The following is a 19592-nucleotide window of genomic DNA, read 5'->3' on the forward strand; positions in this document are numbered from 1 at the left end:
AAAGAAATGGTATTTACTCTTTAAAAAGGAGGACATTCTCATACATTTGACATGGGTGACCTTTAAAGACATTGTGCTAAGTAAAATAAGCCAGATACAAATTCACATGAATTTTATTATTTCATTTATATGAGATGTCTGAAACAGTCAAATTTACAGAAGCAGAAAGTATAACTGTAGATGCCAGGAGCTATGGGTTAGGGAAAGTGGTGAGTGGTTATTTAACAAATAAGTTTGCTATTTCTCTTTGGGATGAATAAAATGGTTAAAAAATGGTTTATAATAATGGTGGTATGGCATAGGGCTTCATTTAGCACCACTCAATTGTAGGATTAAAAACTGTTTGAATGGTAAATTTTTTTATTTAATTTATTATTTTACATGTCGGTCCCAGTTCCCTTCCCTTCCTCCCTCCCTTTTACCCTCTCTGCCCTCTCACATGCACCCTAACCACCCTCCTCTCCCATCCACCCACCCCAATTCCACACGTAGGGCAATGCCATCCAGGTGAGGTCATGTAGATATGACAGGTCATGTGAAGTAGGGACTAGGGCTTCTCTCCTGTCTCTAGATTAAGGCAGTTATCCCTCCATGGGGGACGTGTTCACAAGGTCCTTTTGTCACCAGCGATACACCCTGGTTCCACTGTCTGAGGTCTCTTAGACTGCTCAGTCCTTCTGGCTGAGACCCATATTCAGGGGGGCCTGAGTCAGTCCCATGCTGGCTTCCCAGCTATCAGTCTAGGGGCCCGTTAGCTCCTCCTTGTTCAGGTAAGCTGTCTCTATGTGTTTCTGCAACCTGGTCTTGTCCTCTCCTTCTGAATCTAGGTTCTAGTTGGAGTCAGTGTTTAGGTATGGGTGTTTGCTTCTGTTTCCAACAGGTATTAGATGAGGGCTCCATGGATAATTCACACCACCAGAGGAACTAGGATACAAGGTGTATTCTAAGAGATTCACATAAAGTCCCTCACAGAAGGGGAAAGGGACAAGTCCCCCAGAGCACAGGGGAAGTGGGGGGGGCAGTGAATGGAGAGAGAAGTAGGAGAAAGAGAGGGGGAGGAAAGGAAAACATGTGCGACCAGGAAGATTGAGTCAGGGTAGGAATAGGAGACAGGAGAGAGAGAGAGAGAGAGAGAGAGAGAGAGAGAGAGAACATAAAAGAGGGAGCCAATATTGGTTTGAAGAGAAAACTGAACCCAAAGAAAGGTCTAGAGACCTACAAGACTGCTGCCAACTAACAATTTGAACATCCCTGGAAAGGCTACCATAAATGCCCTTCCCGGATAATGAGATCAACAACTAACTTATCCATTGAATGGTAAATTTTATGCAATATTCATTTCTTCTTAAATGTAAATGGAAGTTTCTGTCCTACCTGGTCCCACAGCCATTTAGTCCCAAATAAACACACGGAGGCTTATATTAATTATAAATTGTTTGGCCAATGGCTCAGGATTCTTATTGGCTAGCCCTCTCTTAAATATTAATACATTTCTATTAATCTGTGTATCTCCACATGGTCTTGGCTTACTGGAGAATGTCTGGGTGTCCTACCTTTCTGGTAGCTACATGGTGTCTCCCTGACTCCACCTATTACCTTTCTCTGTCCCTGTTTTGATTTTCCACCTGTCTAACACCTGCCTTTCCAATGGCCAAAACAACCAATAAGATAAACATATATTCATAGCATCGTTTCCTCTTTTCTGTCTAAATAAAAAGGAAGGTTTTAACTTAGTAAAATTACACATAACAAAACAGTTATTAAGCAAGAACTATAGTTAATAATATTTAGTTCACTGACATTTGACAACATTTAAAGAAAATAATCTATCATCTATCCTATCTTTGAGACTCTAAAGTTTTATATGTAATATCTTTTATCATAACTAAGGAAAACCATAACAATATGTCCTCAACTCCATCACAGACCCCAGAAAGATAATATATAAACTCTAGAATTGACAGAGACATCTTGCTACCTGAACAATTACCCAAAATTTCTCTGTAATGTTGGGGCATCCCTCTTTAGCCTATAGGCCCAGGATGTTTGGCAGACTTTTTGATGAATTAGGAACCTTGCAGGACCATCATGTCCCTTGGCAAGTTCAGCAGTCACTTTTTTTGTAACCTAATAATTAAGAGAGAGCTAAACAATAAGGAGCCTGGGCCATCTGTCAAATAGTTGATAATTAATACAAGCTTCTGTGTGTTTATTTGGGACTAAACAACTGAGGGATCGGGTGGAACAGAAACTTCCATCTACACATAAATTAGATTGTGTTGTCTATGTAGTACATATGAGATTGGAGAAAGCAGGGGTAGAGAGGGATAGAGATGTTATCTACAGCTGAAGACCCTCTAGCAAATGTAGTTTAAGAACATGGCAACCTGACTTTCAACCACACTATTAGATGGGTGGACATCCTCACTGCGATATGCAATTGTCATGTCCCAAGCATCAATAATACCCACATTAAGATCCCTGAAAATGTCCCTTAAAATAAGATTTTGAATGTTACCATGGAAGTCACTGAATATTTCAGCATGTTCACTTATTTCTCTGATATTTTCAGTTTTAATTATTACCTTGGTGTCCGGGCTTCGTAAGAACAGTCTCTCTATGGCCTTTTTGATGTTGATGGCCCTACGGATGAAAATGTTGATGGGAAAAGGTCTGAAGTGTTGGCCAAAACTAATGACAATTGCTGTGTGACTGTCTCCTGCCACCTGGTCAATTTCCCGTGGGATGTAGTTGTCATCTTTCATAGAGAACAGCTTTTTAGTAACAAACGGATGACTGTGTTTTTTCCATTGTACCAAAATATGTCGGTTAACATCCAGAAGAACATGAGTCTGAAACATCCCAGTTCCATGATGGTCAAAAAACGTTAGAGCTGATGGGAAACAAATCAACCAATCTCTTAACAAAAGAAGTAGCATATTTTAAAGTGTACACAATCTGCAAAACTCTGACCATAATGACTTCTAACTAAACAATTGCTATTTTTACAAGGCAGAGAATTTCTATCAGATGCCTTAAAACCTTTACAAAATTTTGACATTTGTATCAGAATACATGAGTAGAAAATATAGTGCTATATGTGCTCCAGTGTGCATGTGGGAGTCTAAGGACAACTTTCCGGAGTCAGTTATCTCCTTCCTCCATGGCTCTGAGAATAGAAAACAGACTTGCATTAAAAATGTCGTTGCTTAATAACATTTTGCAATGTTGCTAATTTAAAAAAAAAACAGAAAAAAATAATAGTAGTATCTGTGATTAAGTAACTAAGATATAACTTTTATTGAAACTTAAAGCATGGGGTTAGAGAGATGGCTCAGCTATTAAGAGCACTGGCTGTTCTTCCAGAGGACCCAGGTTAGATTCCCAGCACCAATGTGGTCACTCAACACCAGTTCCAGGGGATCTGATGACTTCTTCTGGCCTTCATGTTCATGGAAACTACATGTACATGACACACAGGAGATTGTGTGTGTGCGCGCACAAAACATCCATAGACATAAAGAAAAAGAATTAATAACTCTTCTGTAAAAATAAAAACAGCCTAAAGCAAAAGTTTGGCATATTGAAAGTAATAATAAAATAAAGATCAGAGGAGAACTAAGAATTCTAATTGTTGTTACTTAAAGCTCCTTAATAGCTGGCTATAATTTCAAATGAAAAATAAAACATACTTTTCACAACTTTGCTTAAGTAGTACACCCATTGACGCAGTGTGGAGTCACCCATGAGGTAAACCAGTTTTCTTGTCAAGCAGTTATTTATATCGTTTATGTCACTGAACACATTCTGTTTGCAGAATGTTGTAATCCACCGTCCTTTGAAAGTATAGCCACTGGGAAAAGGAGTCTTCATTCCAATTTGACATTTCTTTTTCTCGGTTTCATTCCCTAGCAATAAAAAAATAAAGATTTCAGACTCAGTAATTTTTATTATCACAAACTATTTTAAATGTTTAAAATATACCCCTCATCCTCTTCTCCCTCTTTTTCTTCCATCCTTGTTTTCTTCTCTATGTCTATCTCCCTTTCTTCTACAAATATTTATTTAATGAAATCATGTTCAAGGGATGAATAAAAAGCTCTCAAGTGGTAGTTGTTCTTAGAGCAGGGATTTGTTTTCTCTTGAGTCTCTTCAGGGTTTCCTTGGGGTGTACTCCCCAGAACCACTCAGAAGTGAGACAGCAAACCGAAGTTGGGAAAGAAGTGTAAACAGGGCCCAGAGATCCAGATGAATATTTCAACAATTACATTGGCCTTGGTGAAACTTCAAGTCTTCTTATTCTCAAGCTGTTAACTCATGAAAGAGCTTAAACACAGTTTGTGCCAAAATTATGTTCTATGTAATAATAATAACCCTTTAAATATTCCCTTGTCTAAACTAGGGACTAGACATAATATTCTCACTGTGCTCTGTCTTCTATGGAAAAATAACAGAACCATGATCTCCTTGTTCTTAACACTCCACTATTGACACAGTCTAAGCTGCCTTCATCAATTCATACTGAGTGTTCTTTCCAGACAGGTACACTAGTTTGCTTTAACTGTCAGCTTGACACAGTAAAATCACCTGAGAAGGGGTGTCTCAACTGAGGAGTCTCCAGGATCATATTGGCCTGTGGGCATGTCTGTGTAGGATTCCTTGGTTAATAAATGATGTAGGAGGGATCAGCCCATAGTGGATGACACCATTCCCTGGACAGATGGTCCTGGGCTGTATAAGAAAGCTAGCAAGCAGATAGATCCCTTCATAGCTCCTGCTGTACCTCTTTGGCTGAAGATTGAATTCCTTGGTCAGGGGTAATTCTTTGCAGAATATTAAGTAGGTATTCCAGGTTCTTACTTTAGTTCCTGCCCTCGCTCCTCTCAAAGATGGACTGGAACCTAGATGTATAAGCCAAATGCCTTCCTCCCCTAAGTTGATTTTGGTAATGGTGTTCATCACAGCAATAGATGGAACTAGAATAAGAAGCTTTATATTCGTTACCTGAAAAACACATTTTCATTATCTACGTCCATCTTTGGGGTTGAGGGAATAAGTTTGGGGACTTTTATCCATATTGAATTACATATATCATATATGTTAGTAACCCTAATAACTATTAATGCAATGATGATGATATGACAATAACAATAGCCTAGCATTATTTTGTGAGGAACTTGCTGATTTTAAAAGACATCACTGTCTAGGCAAGAAATGAGATGTGATCATCTGTGGTGACAACTGGGGTTGCATCAAGAGTCTCAAAACTTCCTTTCATATAAAAATTGGTCATGGCTAGTGGTTGCCCAAGTAAACAAGTCCCTCTCACAGACCGAGCAGCAGATCTGGACCCATGGTTTATTGCTATCTATGCTTTCCCCAAAGTTTAGCACAATTATTTCTATACTGTAAGTCCTCCCTTGCTGAATATTTGCTAAGTTAAAGGAAGAGGGGGTAATGGGTCAATATATTCCTACTGATTGATATACACATCATTAGCTTTACAGAAATTCCTTTGAATTCCAGAGCAGCAGAATCACTTTATAAGCTAACTTTGTAGCAGTCACAGAAGTTCATGTGTTAAAAGGTGAGCCACAGAAATTGCTAGTTCATAGAATCTTAAGGGACATGATTTGACTGAAAGGGAAATTAAAATCCAAGGGAGAAATAGCCTGATTGTTTCCCAGCTCTGTGGAAACTCTTTAGCACAGTACCGGTACCCAACTGATGAATTTGGAGAATAGCTCTCAATGTAAATACATAGAGTATGAATATTTTGAGTAGGGACAGCTACAATTACCTAGATTTTTATACCTTATTCATGATGAAAATTGCTATGAAAATATTTTTTGAGTGGTTAAGAGGATTTGATTCTCTTGCAGAAGACCTGAGTACAATTCCAGCAACCACATGTCAGCACACAATCATCTTCTAGTTCTAAGAGATCCAATGTTCTCTTCTGGTATTGTATACACTTGGTACACATGCATAAATGCAGGAAAAATACACAAAGTAGGGCTGGAGAGATGGCTCAGTAGTCAAGAGCATTCACTATTCTTCCAGAGAACCTTGGTTCAATTCCTAGCACCTGCATAGCAGCTCACAACTGTCTGTAACTCTAGTTACAGGTGATCCAACACCCTCACACAGACACACATGAAGGCGAGACACCAATGCACATAAAACAAAAAGAAATCTTAAATAAATAAAACACATAAAGTAAAATAAATCTATTTAAAAATATTTTCCAAACATAGAAATCTCTTCTTTAAAATACAGGGTAGCCAGCACTTGGAAGGCAGAGGCAGGCAGATCTCTATGAGATCAAGGACAGCCTAGTCTACAGAGTGAGTTCCAGGACAGCCAAGGCTATATAGATAAACCTTGTATCGAATAAAAAAAACAAAAACAAAAAACAGTAGCTCTTTTGTCCCAGAAAACAAGATCTCAAAATGTTTAAGGTAGAATAAAGATGTCTCAAAATAAAGCAGTTGTTTACATTAGCAAGTTGTGAATACCTTACCATGAGCACACTGGACTTACTGTTACATGGTGAGACTGTGATGGTCAAATTCTTCACTATTTCAACTGCTATGTTGAACCTTCAAGAAATGAGACAATAACTTAGTCTAACATCTGTCCAGATCTTTAAGAATGAGTCTCTGCTTTAGAGTAATTAAAGCATGCTTAATTTTCGGCAAGAGATTGCTGTTACTTTGATACACTTAAGACATTCAAAAGAAACAAATGGGTCATTCTTTTAGAAAAAAATGGTTTCTCTACTGATGGTGAGGAAATCTGCAAGTCCACGGTGTCACTTATTTATTTGCAAATAAACCAAATCTATCCATATAACTGTGTATCTGTTTATCTAGTTCTCTGTCTGTCTACTCAGCCTCTAATTTTAGCTGTAAAGCATGACCAACTTGATGCTTCATAAATCCCAAGACAGAAATGTAGCACATATTTGTACACCACAACATTATGTCACAATATCCCAGGTTTGGGCACTCCTGTAGGATTGTCTAATGCCAACTATCTACTTTACCTTTGTTTGCCACCTGTAGTAATTCAGGGCCTCACCAACTTTGTTCTGGGATAGTGCTTCTCCCATTAAAGAGTCTCACTCTCAGACTTTTGAATCAGTTCAACTTAGAGAACTTGGTCTTTTCACGACTTAGGAGAAGCTGAAGCTACTGGTCAAAGGACATCACTTTGACAACAGTGACCTAGGTTATTATATTACCTTTCTGGTCCTTTGGTAGAGCCCAGCCCATTTCATTACCCTATACAATACCTTTATATGACTTTTCCTCAATGGTCAATAGAATAAAGACCAAGCCACATATAGCCTCCTAAACATATCTACTGCTCCAGCTTCATCCTCACCCCCTTTTCAACTTCCCAAGTCCACCAGGAGTCTGCCTTCCATGGTCTGATATCTCCTTGAGAGTGGGAATGAGGTTACTCTCATTTTCTCCAATATTTCAAATGTCTAGCCTAGTACTAGTACTAGGCTCCAGGTAACTGGTGACTGTATCTTATAAAGTCAAATTTATTTGATAAAGAATAAATTCTAGCTGGTGGCAGATAGGACTCTCCAGATCCAGAGCTGTGGGAAGGTAGGAATTGGAGAACCAGAGCTGCAGAAACCCCCAAGGAAGACAAAAGTGCTATTTTCCAACACTGAAAGGGTATTATTGCTCGAATCCCAAGACAGGGGTTTTTGGGCCAAGTGAGAATAATGTCTATTACAGTCTAGCCTTCATCTAGCCCCAGGAAGGTTAAATATAATAAGAGAACAAGACCTGGCCACCTTGTCAATTTGGTTCCAAAGGCCAAATTTGATAGCATCTTAAAATTAGGACTAAAATAAGTGTTGCTTATATAAATGTATCCATTTCAATGTGTCTTTTTAAATAATCATGTGTGGAACCATTACATTTTTGAAAAAACACCTGTAATATTGCATATAGGTTTGCAAGCAACTTGGGGACTTTGGATTTTCTAAGACATAACCAGGAGACTGTGCCAGTATGGGTCTTCCTATTTAGGCTTGATGAAGTCTACCTTAAGAGAGGTTGAGATGCACCAGGTGAGAAAAACAGAAATTACACACGAATGACCCCTACTCTGGCAATAAGAGATGATTCTGGGATAGTCAAGGCAAAAAAGAGCTAGCTCTTCCTATATCCTCATGATCACTTAGCTTTTTAAATATTCTGTTTGTAACTTTAATTTTTGTTTTATTGTATTGTGTGGGTGTTTTGCCTACATGTATTTCTGTGCCCATGGAGGCCAGAAAATAACATTGGATCCCTGGCTCTGGAATTCTAGATGGTTGTGAGCCATGTGGGTGCTGAGACGTGAACCCAGGTCTTCTGATGAGCACTAACTGCTCTTCACCACTGTTATCTCTCCAGTCCTATTAATAATCTTTTTTTTCAAATTAAAAAAAATATTTGAAAAGGCCAGCCTCTTTTAGCTGACACATCAGATAAAGGTGTGGATTTCCCCATGCATTTTGGGGGGACACAAGTGAAGGTGAGGGAGGGAGAAAGGGGGAGTTTGTAGAAGGAAAGAGTCAATTGTCATACTTGAACTTGAATTTCCAGCTTGTTCTCCTGGACACATATCATGAAAACAAGCCTCCCAGCAGCAGCAGATCCCAGACTGTGGACATGAAGGCTCTTAAAATGGAGCTAACCCAAGGCTTGGAAATGCAAACAGTGAAATAAATGTTCAGCTTGATTCGCAGAAGGGAAAACAGGATGAAAGTGAAAGAAGCCTATAAACAGTTATAATCTGAGTTCATCTTTAAAGATGTACAACCATAGCAATGGTCTCAGGCAAAGAAGTGTGTGTGTGTGTGTGTGTGTGTGTGTGTGTGTGTGTGTGTGTGTGTGTGTGTTTTTTTTAGAAACATGAGTGAGAACACAGAAAGCAGCCCCTGAGATCACTGACACAATCTAATTGAAGGCTGATGAGAGCTCATCTAAGAGAGAGCCAACAGTGACAGACAGAAATGAGTGAGTTCAGGAGACAGTGCAGAGGTACAACTCAGAGGATTTGATGATTGGTTGGATTAAAGGATAAATGAGTAATGATCCTACTCATTTAATTAATAGTATGTGGGACAGCATTTCATGAATACATTACAGGCAATGCTGGTACATAAAAAAAGAATTACTGAATCTGGAATTACCATGCACCATAGAAAACAAGACATATACACTGTGTAAAGCACTTTCCAGCTGTATTCCTTTCAGCCAGCGGTCCCAGACATAACCCAGAATGTCAATTAAGCTACTTCTGGAGTTTGGACCTAGTTATAACTTAGTCAACACTGACATGACAGTTTGATTAGTCAAAGTTAATGTATTCAACAGTTTGGTCAGATCCAAAGTCTACCCTTTGGTAGCCCTTAATGAATTTGAAGCCATGTTTACCTCTGGAAAAGGAGCTTTTCCTTAAGGCTGAGGTAGGAGACATTATTGTTATTGGTTTTCATGTGGGTCAGGGCCTCACAGGGAACATGTAGTGGCTTCATGCAGTAGAAGGCTTCATGATCCCGAGCATCCAGGTACTGACACTGCTCGGCATTTGTGTTCAAGGTCAGGCTACATTCAGTGAAGACAAGTGAGGTGCCATTAAGAAACTGGCCAGTGAAGATTATTCTGTCATAGCCTTGGTTCCTTGCTCTCCAGAGAGCTGACACCCCTTCGCTGGGATGCATGAGAAGAATAGACAGGGAGACAGGGCCTTCCCAGAACAGAGTGAAGCTGACAACATAGGTGCCGTTGTTGAAGTCTGTCACCTTTCCAGAAGCGCCTGCCTTCAGGGCTGGAGAGAATATCCTGGCCCTTAGGAAGTCCCCACCATACTCCTTCCTGTGACCAAAGTAGTCCTTGGCTACCAGCAGGACGTCCAGTTGGTCCCCTATGCAGTATGTGCCCCGGGGGTTGAGGATGGTGGCTCTGCTCTCTTTGGCACTGGTGGTGGTGTTGAAATTGGTGAAGGGTCTGGGTGGGATCTGTCGGTTTAGTTTCTCCAGGATTTCTGTAACCATCATTACCTCTGCCTCTGCTCCTGAGACTGATGTGTTCTGAAGCCCTTCGGAGTGCAAGAACTCCTTGAAGATGTGCCATCGTCTCAGGGTGATGGGGTTGTTAAAGTGAAACCAAAACTGAAGTATTGAAAAGGACATATTTACTAACAGCAGTTAAGAAAGCTTGCTTTCAATTTCAATTAGGACAACCCATTTTAATACTTTTTCGTATGATGAGATAACCTGTTAGAAATCAATTCTAATTTGCTTTCAGTTAGGGAATGAGAGGAATTGATTTCCACGTAGTATGACTACCCTGCCAGCAGATGCTTTCTTTTGGAATCATTCATTGGCTTAACATTAAGTAGGTGTAATGAATACGTATTTCATTGTCGCATCTGAGATTTTCAACCTTCCCACCCCTTCATCTATCTTTTCATTATGAAAAATCATCTCACCATATTAAACAAAATCTGGAAAACAAAGCAAATAGTTTAAATTATATTCTTGCCTAAATTTTATTTTATACTTTATGTATATTTTATGTTATCTCTTTTACCTCTCATTTGCATTTTTTACTAAGTTGTGATTACACCAAATACATAGTATTAACATTTTTTGCAATGGTACAATATATTATACCTACTTAAAGCTTGCAAAATAATTTTTGTGATCTTTACTCTTATTGAGTTTGTTGTGCCCCATCAATAAAACACCATGGGCCATGGGCCCTATGACGTTAAACAGCTGGAATATATTTACTTGATATTATTTTATGTAGCATTTGGATATTTCCTGGTTTTTCATGTATAGCATTACTTCTTTATGGTAGGTTCCTGGGAATGAAATTACACAAGCACCATCACTGAAATAAGTACCAACTAGTCAAAGAAGGTGACATTTTTGACTACCAAATATGTTCTTTCTTTTTCGGAGATAGGGTTTCTCTGTGTAGCCTTGGCTGTCCTGGAAGTCACTCCATAGACCAGGCTGACATCAAACTCACAGAATTCTGCCTGTCTCTGCCTCCCAGGTACTGGGTGGGATTCATGCCCAGATGTCAAATATGTTCAAAAGTAAATCTTTAAATTGTCACCAGCAACATATGAGACTGATCTTCATGCTACACCTGTCTCATTGGTCATTATAGCAAACAAATTAGAAGGTTTATAACTGATTAACTTTTTTCTAGAATGCCAAGAGAAAGACTTAATTGAATGAAATATTTACTTACCAGTCACTAAATGTCACTGTAAGCATCTGGATGATGAATTAATGGAAAGAAAATGTAATCCCCAGTTTCCCATCCTTTCAGGTCCCAGGAGTCTCGCCTACCTCCAGAGGCATATATTTACCCAATGAGTCCCTGTGACAGCAGGTTAAAATGGGGCCAGGGTCAGAAATCTACTGTTTGTCCAATAGGTTATTTGGGTTTTGCTTTTTGGTAGCCTCAATGTGCTATTGCATCTGTTTTCAAATAGTTCTGTTACAAAGTAGGTGTGTACTAATTGTATGGCATCATGGCTATCATAGAATTAGATAGCTGCCTGATTTAAAGAACCATTCAGATGCCATCTTTGATAACTTTGGATAGCAGCATGCTCAGCCAGAGAAGAGGATGATCCTCAAGTATCTCAGAATACTAAATATCCCTCCCCAAAGCCATTAGTTTAAAATATTCTTTGTTAGTTGTGGAGCATTGTCAACACAACTAGTTGAAGATTTAACAGATGAAATTGGAATTTTGCTAATTCTAATATCATTGTGTTTCAAATTTATTTTTATTTAAATACTGTTTTACTGATATATTTTTCTCTTTTAAATTGTCTATTTTCTGTATCTAAATTTTCACTTAAATTTTAATTTTTTTTCTGAGATAGTGTTTTCTGTGTAGCTTTGGAGCTTGTCCTGGAACTCGTTCTGTAGACCAGGCTAGCCTCAAACTCACAGCGATCCACCTCCCTCTGCCTCCCAAGTGCTGGGATTAAAGGCATGCACCACTGATGCCCAGCTTAAATTTTAATTTTTTATTTCTCAGTTGATATAAGATTGTCATATGATACCCATTTTAACATGTAATCCCTTCAGGGTTTGGATTTTTATGGGGGTGGGGGTTGACACTTTAGATTTAGTATAATTATGTGTTTGTGAAGTGTAGCTGAGGCACAGTGCATGTGGAGGTCAGAAGACAACTCCATAGATTTCAGGGATTGAACTCAGGTTGCCCAGTTTGTGCAGCAAGTACGTTTCCCCACTATCTTGCCAATGGCAGTCTCTCAGTCTCTCAGTTTTACAGAAAATATTGTTCTTTTTCTAAAATTGCTTGGCATTTAAAAAATTTAATATTCATATTTGAAGCTTTGAACAATGCTTTCGTGATTTGTTTCTAACCTTTGACTATTACCTCCTAGTTTCACTTTTTAAATATTAAACTCTATTTTCTGTTGGCCATTAGATTTGGCCATGCATATTAAAAGGTCTATGTTGGGGTAGCAAGATGGCTCAGCAGATAAAGGCACTTGCTGCCAAGCCTGATGCCTGAGTTCCATCCCAGAACCCATTGTGGAAGAAGAGAACTGTTTCCCACAAGCTGTCCTCTGACTACCACATGCATGCTGTGGCATGCACAAACACACTAAATTTTAAAAGGCAAATTTTAAAGTATGTTTACCAAAATAAGTTTACTCTACTGGATGTTATAATAAAGATGATTTGCTATTTTAATTGATCTCAATAATAATATAATTAATGATTGCTAATATATTACAAGAGTAAGATACAAAAATGTTGTTTACAACAACTTTCTCAGGAAGCCAAATGTACAGAAAGTAACAAACATGTGAACTTACTCTATAAGAAGCAATTTAGAAAATATACAAAGACCCGTGGGTGCAGAAAAGAGATTGCAACAAATTTGCCTAGGACAGTTAAAAATTATTTCATAGAGAGAGGAAGATGAGGATTGATTGCTTAAAGCTTACTGAGTTAGCAAAAACACTTAAAAATAATTCATTGTTTTTAATTGGCAAAAGGTATGTGTATGTTGATAATAGATAATGTGATGTTTTGATATATGTATATGGTGAAAGATAATTAAATCAAGATAACTAACATATCCATCATCTCACATACGTTTGTCTTTCTGGATCTGGATTGTTTTACTTAGCATATCTTCCATTTTTAAGCACGCTTGTGTGGGTGAGCACGTGTGTGTGGGTGTGTGTGTATGTGGGTGTGTGTGTGTAATGTATAGCGTATATTTTTTTGTCAATTCATTCCTTAATGGATGTTTAGGCTGATGGATGTTTATGTTGACCTTGGCTGTTATGAAATCACCTAAAAGTGTAATTGCTGAATCACATAGTATTTCTATTTTTAATTTTGAAAGATTTACTTTCAGAAGAGTGTTGAATCCCTTAGAGCTTGAGTAACATCGGATTATGAGCTGCCCAATGTATGTGGTGGGAGCCTAGCTCAGGCCCTGTGCAAGAGCAGCAAATACCCTCATTACACCATATCTCCAGCTCCTATTTTAAGTTTTTAAGGAATCTTCATCATATTTCCCATAATGCATGAGCTAGCTTATCATCTCACAAACAGAACACAAGATTCCTCTCATGCCTCATCCTCACCGTCACCCAACTTTAGTCTTTTGTATAATGGCCAGTTTAATCATAGTTTTAATTGATGTCCTTCTGAAGATCACTTGTGTGAAGGGTTTATCTGCCTGTTGGTCATTCACAGTTTTTCCTTTGAAAGATCTCTTCTCCTGCCTTCTATGAATTTTCCAGTAGCATGGATTATCTTCTTGCATTGAGTTTTGAGTTCCTTACCCATGTAGTTATGAGCCCTTTTATCCAATGTACAGCTTGCAAATATTTTCTCCACTTGATATACTACTTCTGTGCCTTGTAGATTGTTTCTTTGGCTGTATAGATTTAGGGTGTAATCCCATTTATCTTAACTTTGTTCCTATTTCATATCCCTTTGGAATTCTATACAAAAATACTTGCCAATAACAATATCAAGAGCTACCCATTTGCTTCTAGTGTTCTATAACTTCAAGTCATTGCTTCATTTTGCATGAATTTTGTGCATGATGTTTAAAGGAGTCCACTTACATTCTTATGCATAGATTTCCAGTTTTCCCAACACTGATTCTTTGACTGTATGTCCTTGGCATTTTTATAAGAAAACAATTGGTAATAAATGAGTGGATTTGTTTCTGGCTCCCTATTCTATTTTGATGACTATATTTTGTTGTAGATTTGAGAACAGATGCTTAAATGTTTCCAGCTTTTGTTATTAGGGATTTTAAAGATACTTTAAAATTTTATAGATTTTTATATGTCTATTAAAATATCTTTGGAATTCTGATAGGTATTAAAATTACATTGAATTTGTTCATTGTTTTGAGTCATATGGAAACTTAAACATTCATTCTATTTTTCTATTTAGTGTACCTTCTTCAGCTTCTTGATTAATGATTTACAGGTTTTAGTGCTCTAGTCTTTTATCTATGTAGCTTAATATAGCCTTAAAGAGTTTATTGTTTCTGATGCTCCTGCACATGAGATTGTTGTCTTGATTTCCTTACTGAATAGTTTGTGGTTCATATATAGCAATGTTGCTAGTTCTTATTTGTTCACTTGTACCTCTTGCTTCAAAGATCCTAAACTGTTTCATGCTCCTCAATACATCTGACTTAAGAAGACCAATCACTATATAATCCCCCCTTCTTTATTGTTTTCTCACCCTGTTTCCTATTAGTTAATCATTTTTAAGAACTTGGCTCCTAATCTTCATCACTAAAGTTTCTAATATTTTCCAGGTAGACAGACCATTAGTATACATGGCTGTAGATCCTACAGTGTCTACCTGTCTTTGTGTCTGGCCCCTTTTAGACCTATAGCAATACTACTATTATAAATCTATTTCTATTCTCTTCCCTAACATAAATTATAGCTGTACATTTTCCTTTCTATTATATCATTTCCGTAAGATTTTTAAAACTTTTCCAGTATCGTAGAGGTCAGAGGACAACTTTAGGGAATCAATTCTCTCTTCCCTCCATGTGGGTCCTTAGAATGGAATTCACATCATCAGGTTTGGCAGCAAGAACCTTTACAATACCCAAGCCATCCCACTGGTCCTTAGGTGTCTCCAATATTTAAACACCTTATTCTCCTTTAACCATTATCATGGTTCACTCCACATGCCTACAAGTTGAATGTCTTGAGAGTTCTCTCCCATCTCTGGTGGCAGTTTCTCTGCCATTAATTGAATTAGTGCTCACTTTTTATCTCATTAACAACAGTTTATTCTCAGTCTACAGCTCACCTATGACAATGTCTCAGATTTCCACAAATTCAACTGTCATTAGAGTCTAATGTTTAAAATCAATTTTTTAAAAACCATGCATTTCTCAACAGCAAACTTATATATTCAATTGTATATCAAAGGAACATCTCTACTTAGGTGACTTTAAAAGACCCTAAAGGTAAACATTCATACCTAAATTTATCTTTTGTCCTCCAATATTATTTCTCCTACTTTACCTCAATAAATGATATCACCATCTGTAAAGTTGTACAAACCTCATATATAGTGCCTGATTAGCCCCAAATCTTCACTTGCCACAGCCAATCAAATTCTCTATCAATGCATTAATTGCTCAATGAGCTGGCCCTTTTTGAAGCTACAGCCCCATTAAAAGATAATGAATGCCTCTGCCTTCAAAGCTATTCTTTCTTTCCTTTTTCCCCTCCAACTAAACCATATTGGGAAAACAGTACACCAGCTAAAGTCACCAAGTCATTCTGACTCGTGTGTGTGTGTGTGTGTATGTGTGTGTGTGTGTGTGTGTGTGTGTGTGAATATTCTGTTCATGTTCATGCATGCTTACATATGTAGATGCAGGTGCATGTGAAGGGCTGAAGGTAATGTCAAGGGACTCCCTCAATTGCTCTTCATCTTATTATTTTAAACAGTCTCTCTGTCTCCCTGAAACACACAGAATCAGCTAGACTGGTTGGCCAGAGAGCCCTAGGCATCCTTCTGTCCCCAGCTCTGGTATTACAAGGGCATGTTGCCACACCCTGCTGCTGATGCTTCTCCTTCTCCTTCTTCTTCTTTTTTTTTTTTAAATGATTTTGAGGAACCAAACTCAGGTCCTCATGTTTGCATGGCAAGCACTTTACCAACCTTATCATCTCCCTAGTTCTCTGACCTATGAGAAAGCATACCAACACATGTTCATATTCACTCTTTTTGTTACTTTATATGAGCTTGCTCAGTAACGTGCCCAGCCTTACTTCTGATATCCTATAGAAATGGGCATATGATTCCCATATAAAATTCTCATGATTATTTTATTGAGATAGAGAGTTGCTTTGCAAATAGCCTGCTGCTCCCCTTATGTGCTGCAAATAAATCTTTATTACTCTCTTATATCTTTATGACTTTGTGCTCACCAACAGGCAAATCCACTGCCTTTGACTAGAGAATTAAAGATCTGGATAGGATCATTTGCTTGAAGGCCTCTGGGCTTTTCTACTCAGCTCCTATTAGGAGGGGTCAGTGAGCAATGGCACTTCATCTTTGGCATGCTTTTCTCCTTCCTGGAACCAGATCTTCAGCTTATAAGGAAAAGCCCTGTCTTAGAAACTAATTCACTCTTTGCAGCTGCTATGGTTCTGGAAAATTCTTTAGACACTCTGAAATTTGTTCAGAAGTTTCCTTGACCCAGGCAAGTAGTGCTGGAACCATTCAGCTATTAATGGAGCCATGGTTACAGACCTGAGAAGGACTAGGTGGATTAAAATGTGGTCAACAACATGTAGGGATCTGGGGAACTTCAAGAACTCTGTCCCCATAGGGATCTTCTTGGGGACACCTTGCACAGGAAGCCTCAGAGCAGATCTGGGAAATCAAAAGGGATCTGTCTTGGTTGCTGACCATTGAAGTTTAGGGAAACTGAAGGCATTTCCATCTTGAAGGCTTGGCTAAGGAAAAGGGACAGCAAGGAGATTATGGTGATTTTATTTTCTTTATTTTTAAGCTTGTTTTTTTAATTTTACAGTTTAAATATTGTGAAATCCTTCAACAACAGATCAAATTCAAACTTGATAACCCAAGTAAAGAATTGTAAAACTTATATTCTAACAACTAATTTTCAGCAGGAATATGGGAGGACTCCTTCATGAGAAGCCCATGCCCACACTTTCTAGTAATTCCTGGGCTGAAACACCATTCTGCTTCATACTGCTTCATCCCAAAATTCTTTTCCCCTGTAAAGCCATGGATTCTGACTTTATCTAAATAGAGGCTGCTGAAAAGAACCCAGTGTGTAGGAGACAGCAGGTTGGGGCTGTGGCTCCTGCTCCTGCTCCCAGTATCTTTTCCAGTGACCACATGGACACTAACTCTAAAGCATGGTTGTGAGGTTCCTTGACTCCCTCTCTCACTCTGCTCTGCTTGGCTCTGCACTTTGGGTTTGCATCTTATGTTGCTTCCTTTGCTTTTGTTTTGTGAAGCTAGGACCCCCTTGAGAGCTACTCCAAGAACCTGAAGAGGGAGTAGAGAAAACACATTGCTAGTGAAGTCCTGATAGAAAGTGTAGTTTGACATGGGCTTAGCCTTGTCTCTAGAGGACTCTAAAACTAATTGGCCTATGGTAATTGGTAAAGCCATCACCTACATGGGCCAGGCTCAAGAGGGATGGCAAAGATTTCCTTGGGAGTATGAGTGTTTATGAATGACTGGTTGGTATGTACAAAGACTAGCAACCACAGCTTCCTCCTCCTGGGTGTTTTCAACCAGAGAACTGATCTATAGAGACCCTCTACCAAGACAAGCTAACCCCTCTCCCATGCTCTATCTAATAAACATGCTGAGGCTCCAGGTTGTAATGGTAGCAATAGCAGTAAGAGTAGTAGTAACGGCAGCAGTGAGAGAGTCCCACCTGATCCCAGCTTCAATGGATGGTGTCTATATGTCTGTCCTTTCTTCATTCCCTCACCACCCCTAGCCAGGGTTCTAGGGCCCAAGCCACATGGAATGTGGCAAGAACTGATCCATAACATTATAAGCAACTCTCTTACACATATGATTGATAGCTCCCCAATAATTTTTAGAGGTGTCCAGCTCTGGGTGATACGCAGGTGAGCGAACCTAATCAGGCAGGGTGTTCTAGAATTCAAAGTCCTTTAGGGATGGCTGCTTTGTGTTTGACATTCTCCAGACTCTCTCTTGACCCTGAAAGCATCACCATTGCTGTTCAAGTTCTGTCCTCCTCCTGGACACCAGATTTCCATCTCACTTTGGGTTGCATTGTGGACCAAAGTGAAGGGTCAATACCCTTTCCTAAAGGCAGTTTCTAAGTCCTATTTCAAGTGGACTCAAATCTTTAATAAAGAATTCATCAAAATCTGTTCTCAAGAGAAAACAGAACTTTCTCCAAGCTGCTATAGTGTTTTATCAAACCCTTAGATATTTAAGATGCAGTGTTCAAGCCTTGTGTTTCAGCTTCCTGTTTTCATCAGAATATAAAGTTACATTATATTAAAAAGTTTGTTCAGTTCTGTAACAAAAAAGTTAAGAAAAAAAAGGAAACAGAATTTATTTTAATATATATATATAAAGTTATAGGTATGAAATATATATTTTGTGTAAAAAAATACATTTAGATAAAGAGTGAGAGGTGGTAAACTAGCTTTGTTCTAAAGTAAAGGATTGTTCCAAAAGGAAACAGAAGGAATTAAGAACAAAACCAGAAATCTTAAGCATACTGCAGAAGGTCCAAAAAAAAAGTTGCCAAAAAGATAGATGACAGCCAAAATTTAAAGTATAATTGTGTGCATGGTTAAATTGCTATAAATAAATGATGTTTTTAAAAAATGCCAAGTTGGATTTTACCTATACTTAATACATTACATCAGTCAGTCCACCCTGACATTGAGAAGAAAATATAAAAGCAAACAGTAAGATTCCCCACATACACTTAGGTAGCTGACTTTTCATTTTTGCTTTTGGCATTTTCAACATAAAGATTAAAATAAAGACAGTCCAAACAGCCCACAGCAAAGGATTACAGGCAAGAGAAGAACACCAGTCAACAGGCTTGGCCCTGGGGAGAAGCACATTTCTCTAGGCAGGTAAGAGCTTAACTCTACAAAGAGCACAGAGAAGCAGAAGAGGATGCTAAAGGGATTGCCACTGCTGTGGGGAAACAAGAGATCTAGAAAATAACTGTCCTCAGTGGAGTGGAGAGGGGAGAAAGAGACTGAGAGAGAGAGAGAGAGAGAAAAAAAGAGAGAGAGAGAGAGAGAGAGAGAGAGAGAGAGAGAGAGAGAGAGAGAGAGAGAGAGAGAGAGAAAGGAGAGAGAGCCTTGACTGAAGGGAGATGTCATTCTGTAAATATATTTCTCTTATTGGTTAATGAATGACGCCCTGCTGGCCAATAGGAAAACAAGATATGTGGAACTAGAAGACAAGGAGGATTTTGGGAGATGTAGTAGGGAGAAGTAAAAATGTAGGCCATGAG

General features: G+C 38.5%; 1 protein-coding gene across 3 annotated transcripts in view; it reads right to left on the reverse strand.

Moving 5' to 3' along the window:
• Positions 1-427: 427 nt before the first annotated feature.
• The window catches only part of LOC127231662 (NXPE family member 2), a 34662-nt gene continuing 15497 nt past the window's right edge, over positions 428-19592 (reverse strand). For 2 of the 3 annotated variants that reach the window (XM_051197354.1, XM_051197353.1), the window contains exons 3-6: positions 9450-10186; positions 6544-6602; positions 3693-3908; positions 428-2893 (exon numbers count right to left, since the gene is read on the reverse strand). In XM_051197354.1, coding sequence (XP_051053311.1) covers positions 2358-2893; positions 3693-3908; positions 6544-6602; positions 9450-10186 — 1548 coding nt within the window. In that variant the 3' untranslated portion in view covers positions 428-2357. Of the gene's footprint in view, positions 2894-3692; positions 3909-6543; positions 6603-9449; positions 10187-11282; positions 11417-19592 lie in introns of those variants that run through there. The other variant, XM_051197356.1, reaches the window with a different exon arrangement.

The sequence above is a fragment of the Phodopus roborovskii genome, unplaced genomic scaffold (assembly GCF_943737965.1).
Source record: "Phodopus roborovskii unplaced genomic scaffold, PHOROB, whole genome shotgun sequence".
Classification (NCBI taxonomy): domain Eukaryota; kingdom Metazoa; phylum Chordata; class Mammalia; order Rodentia; family Cricetidae; genus Phodopus; species Phodopus roborovskii.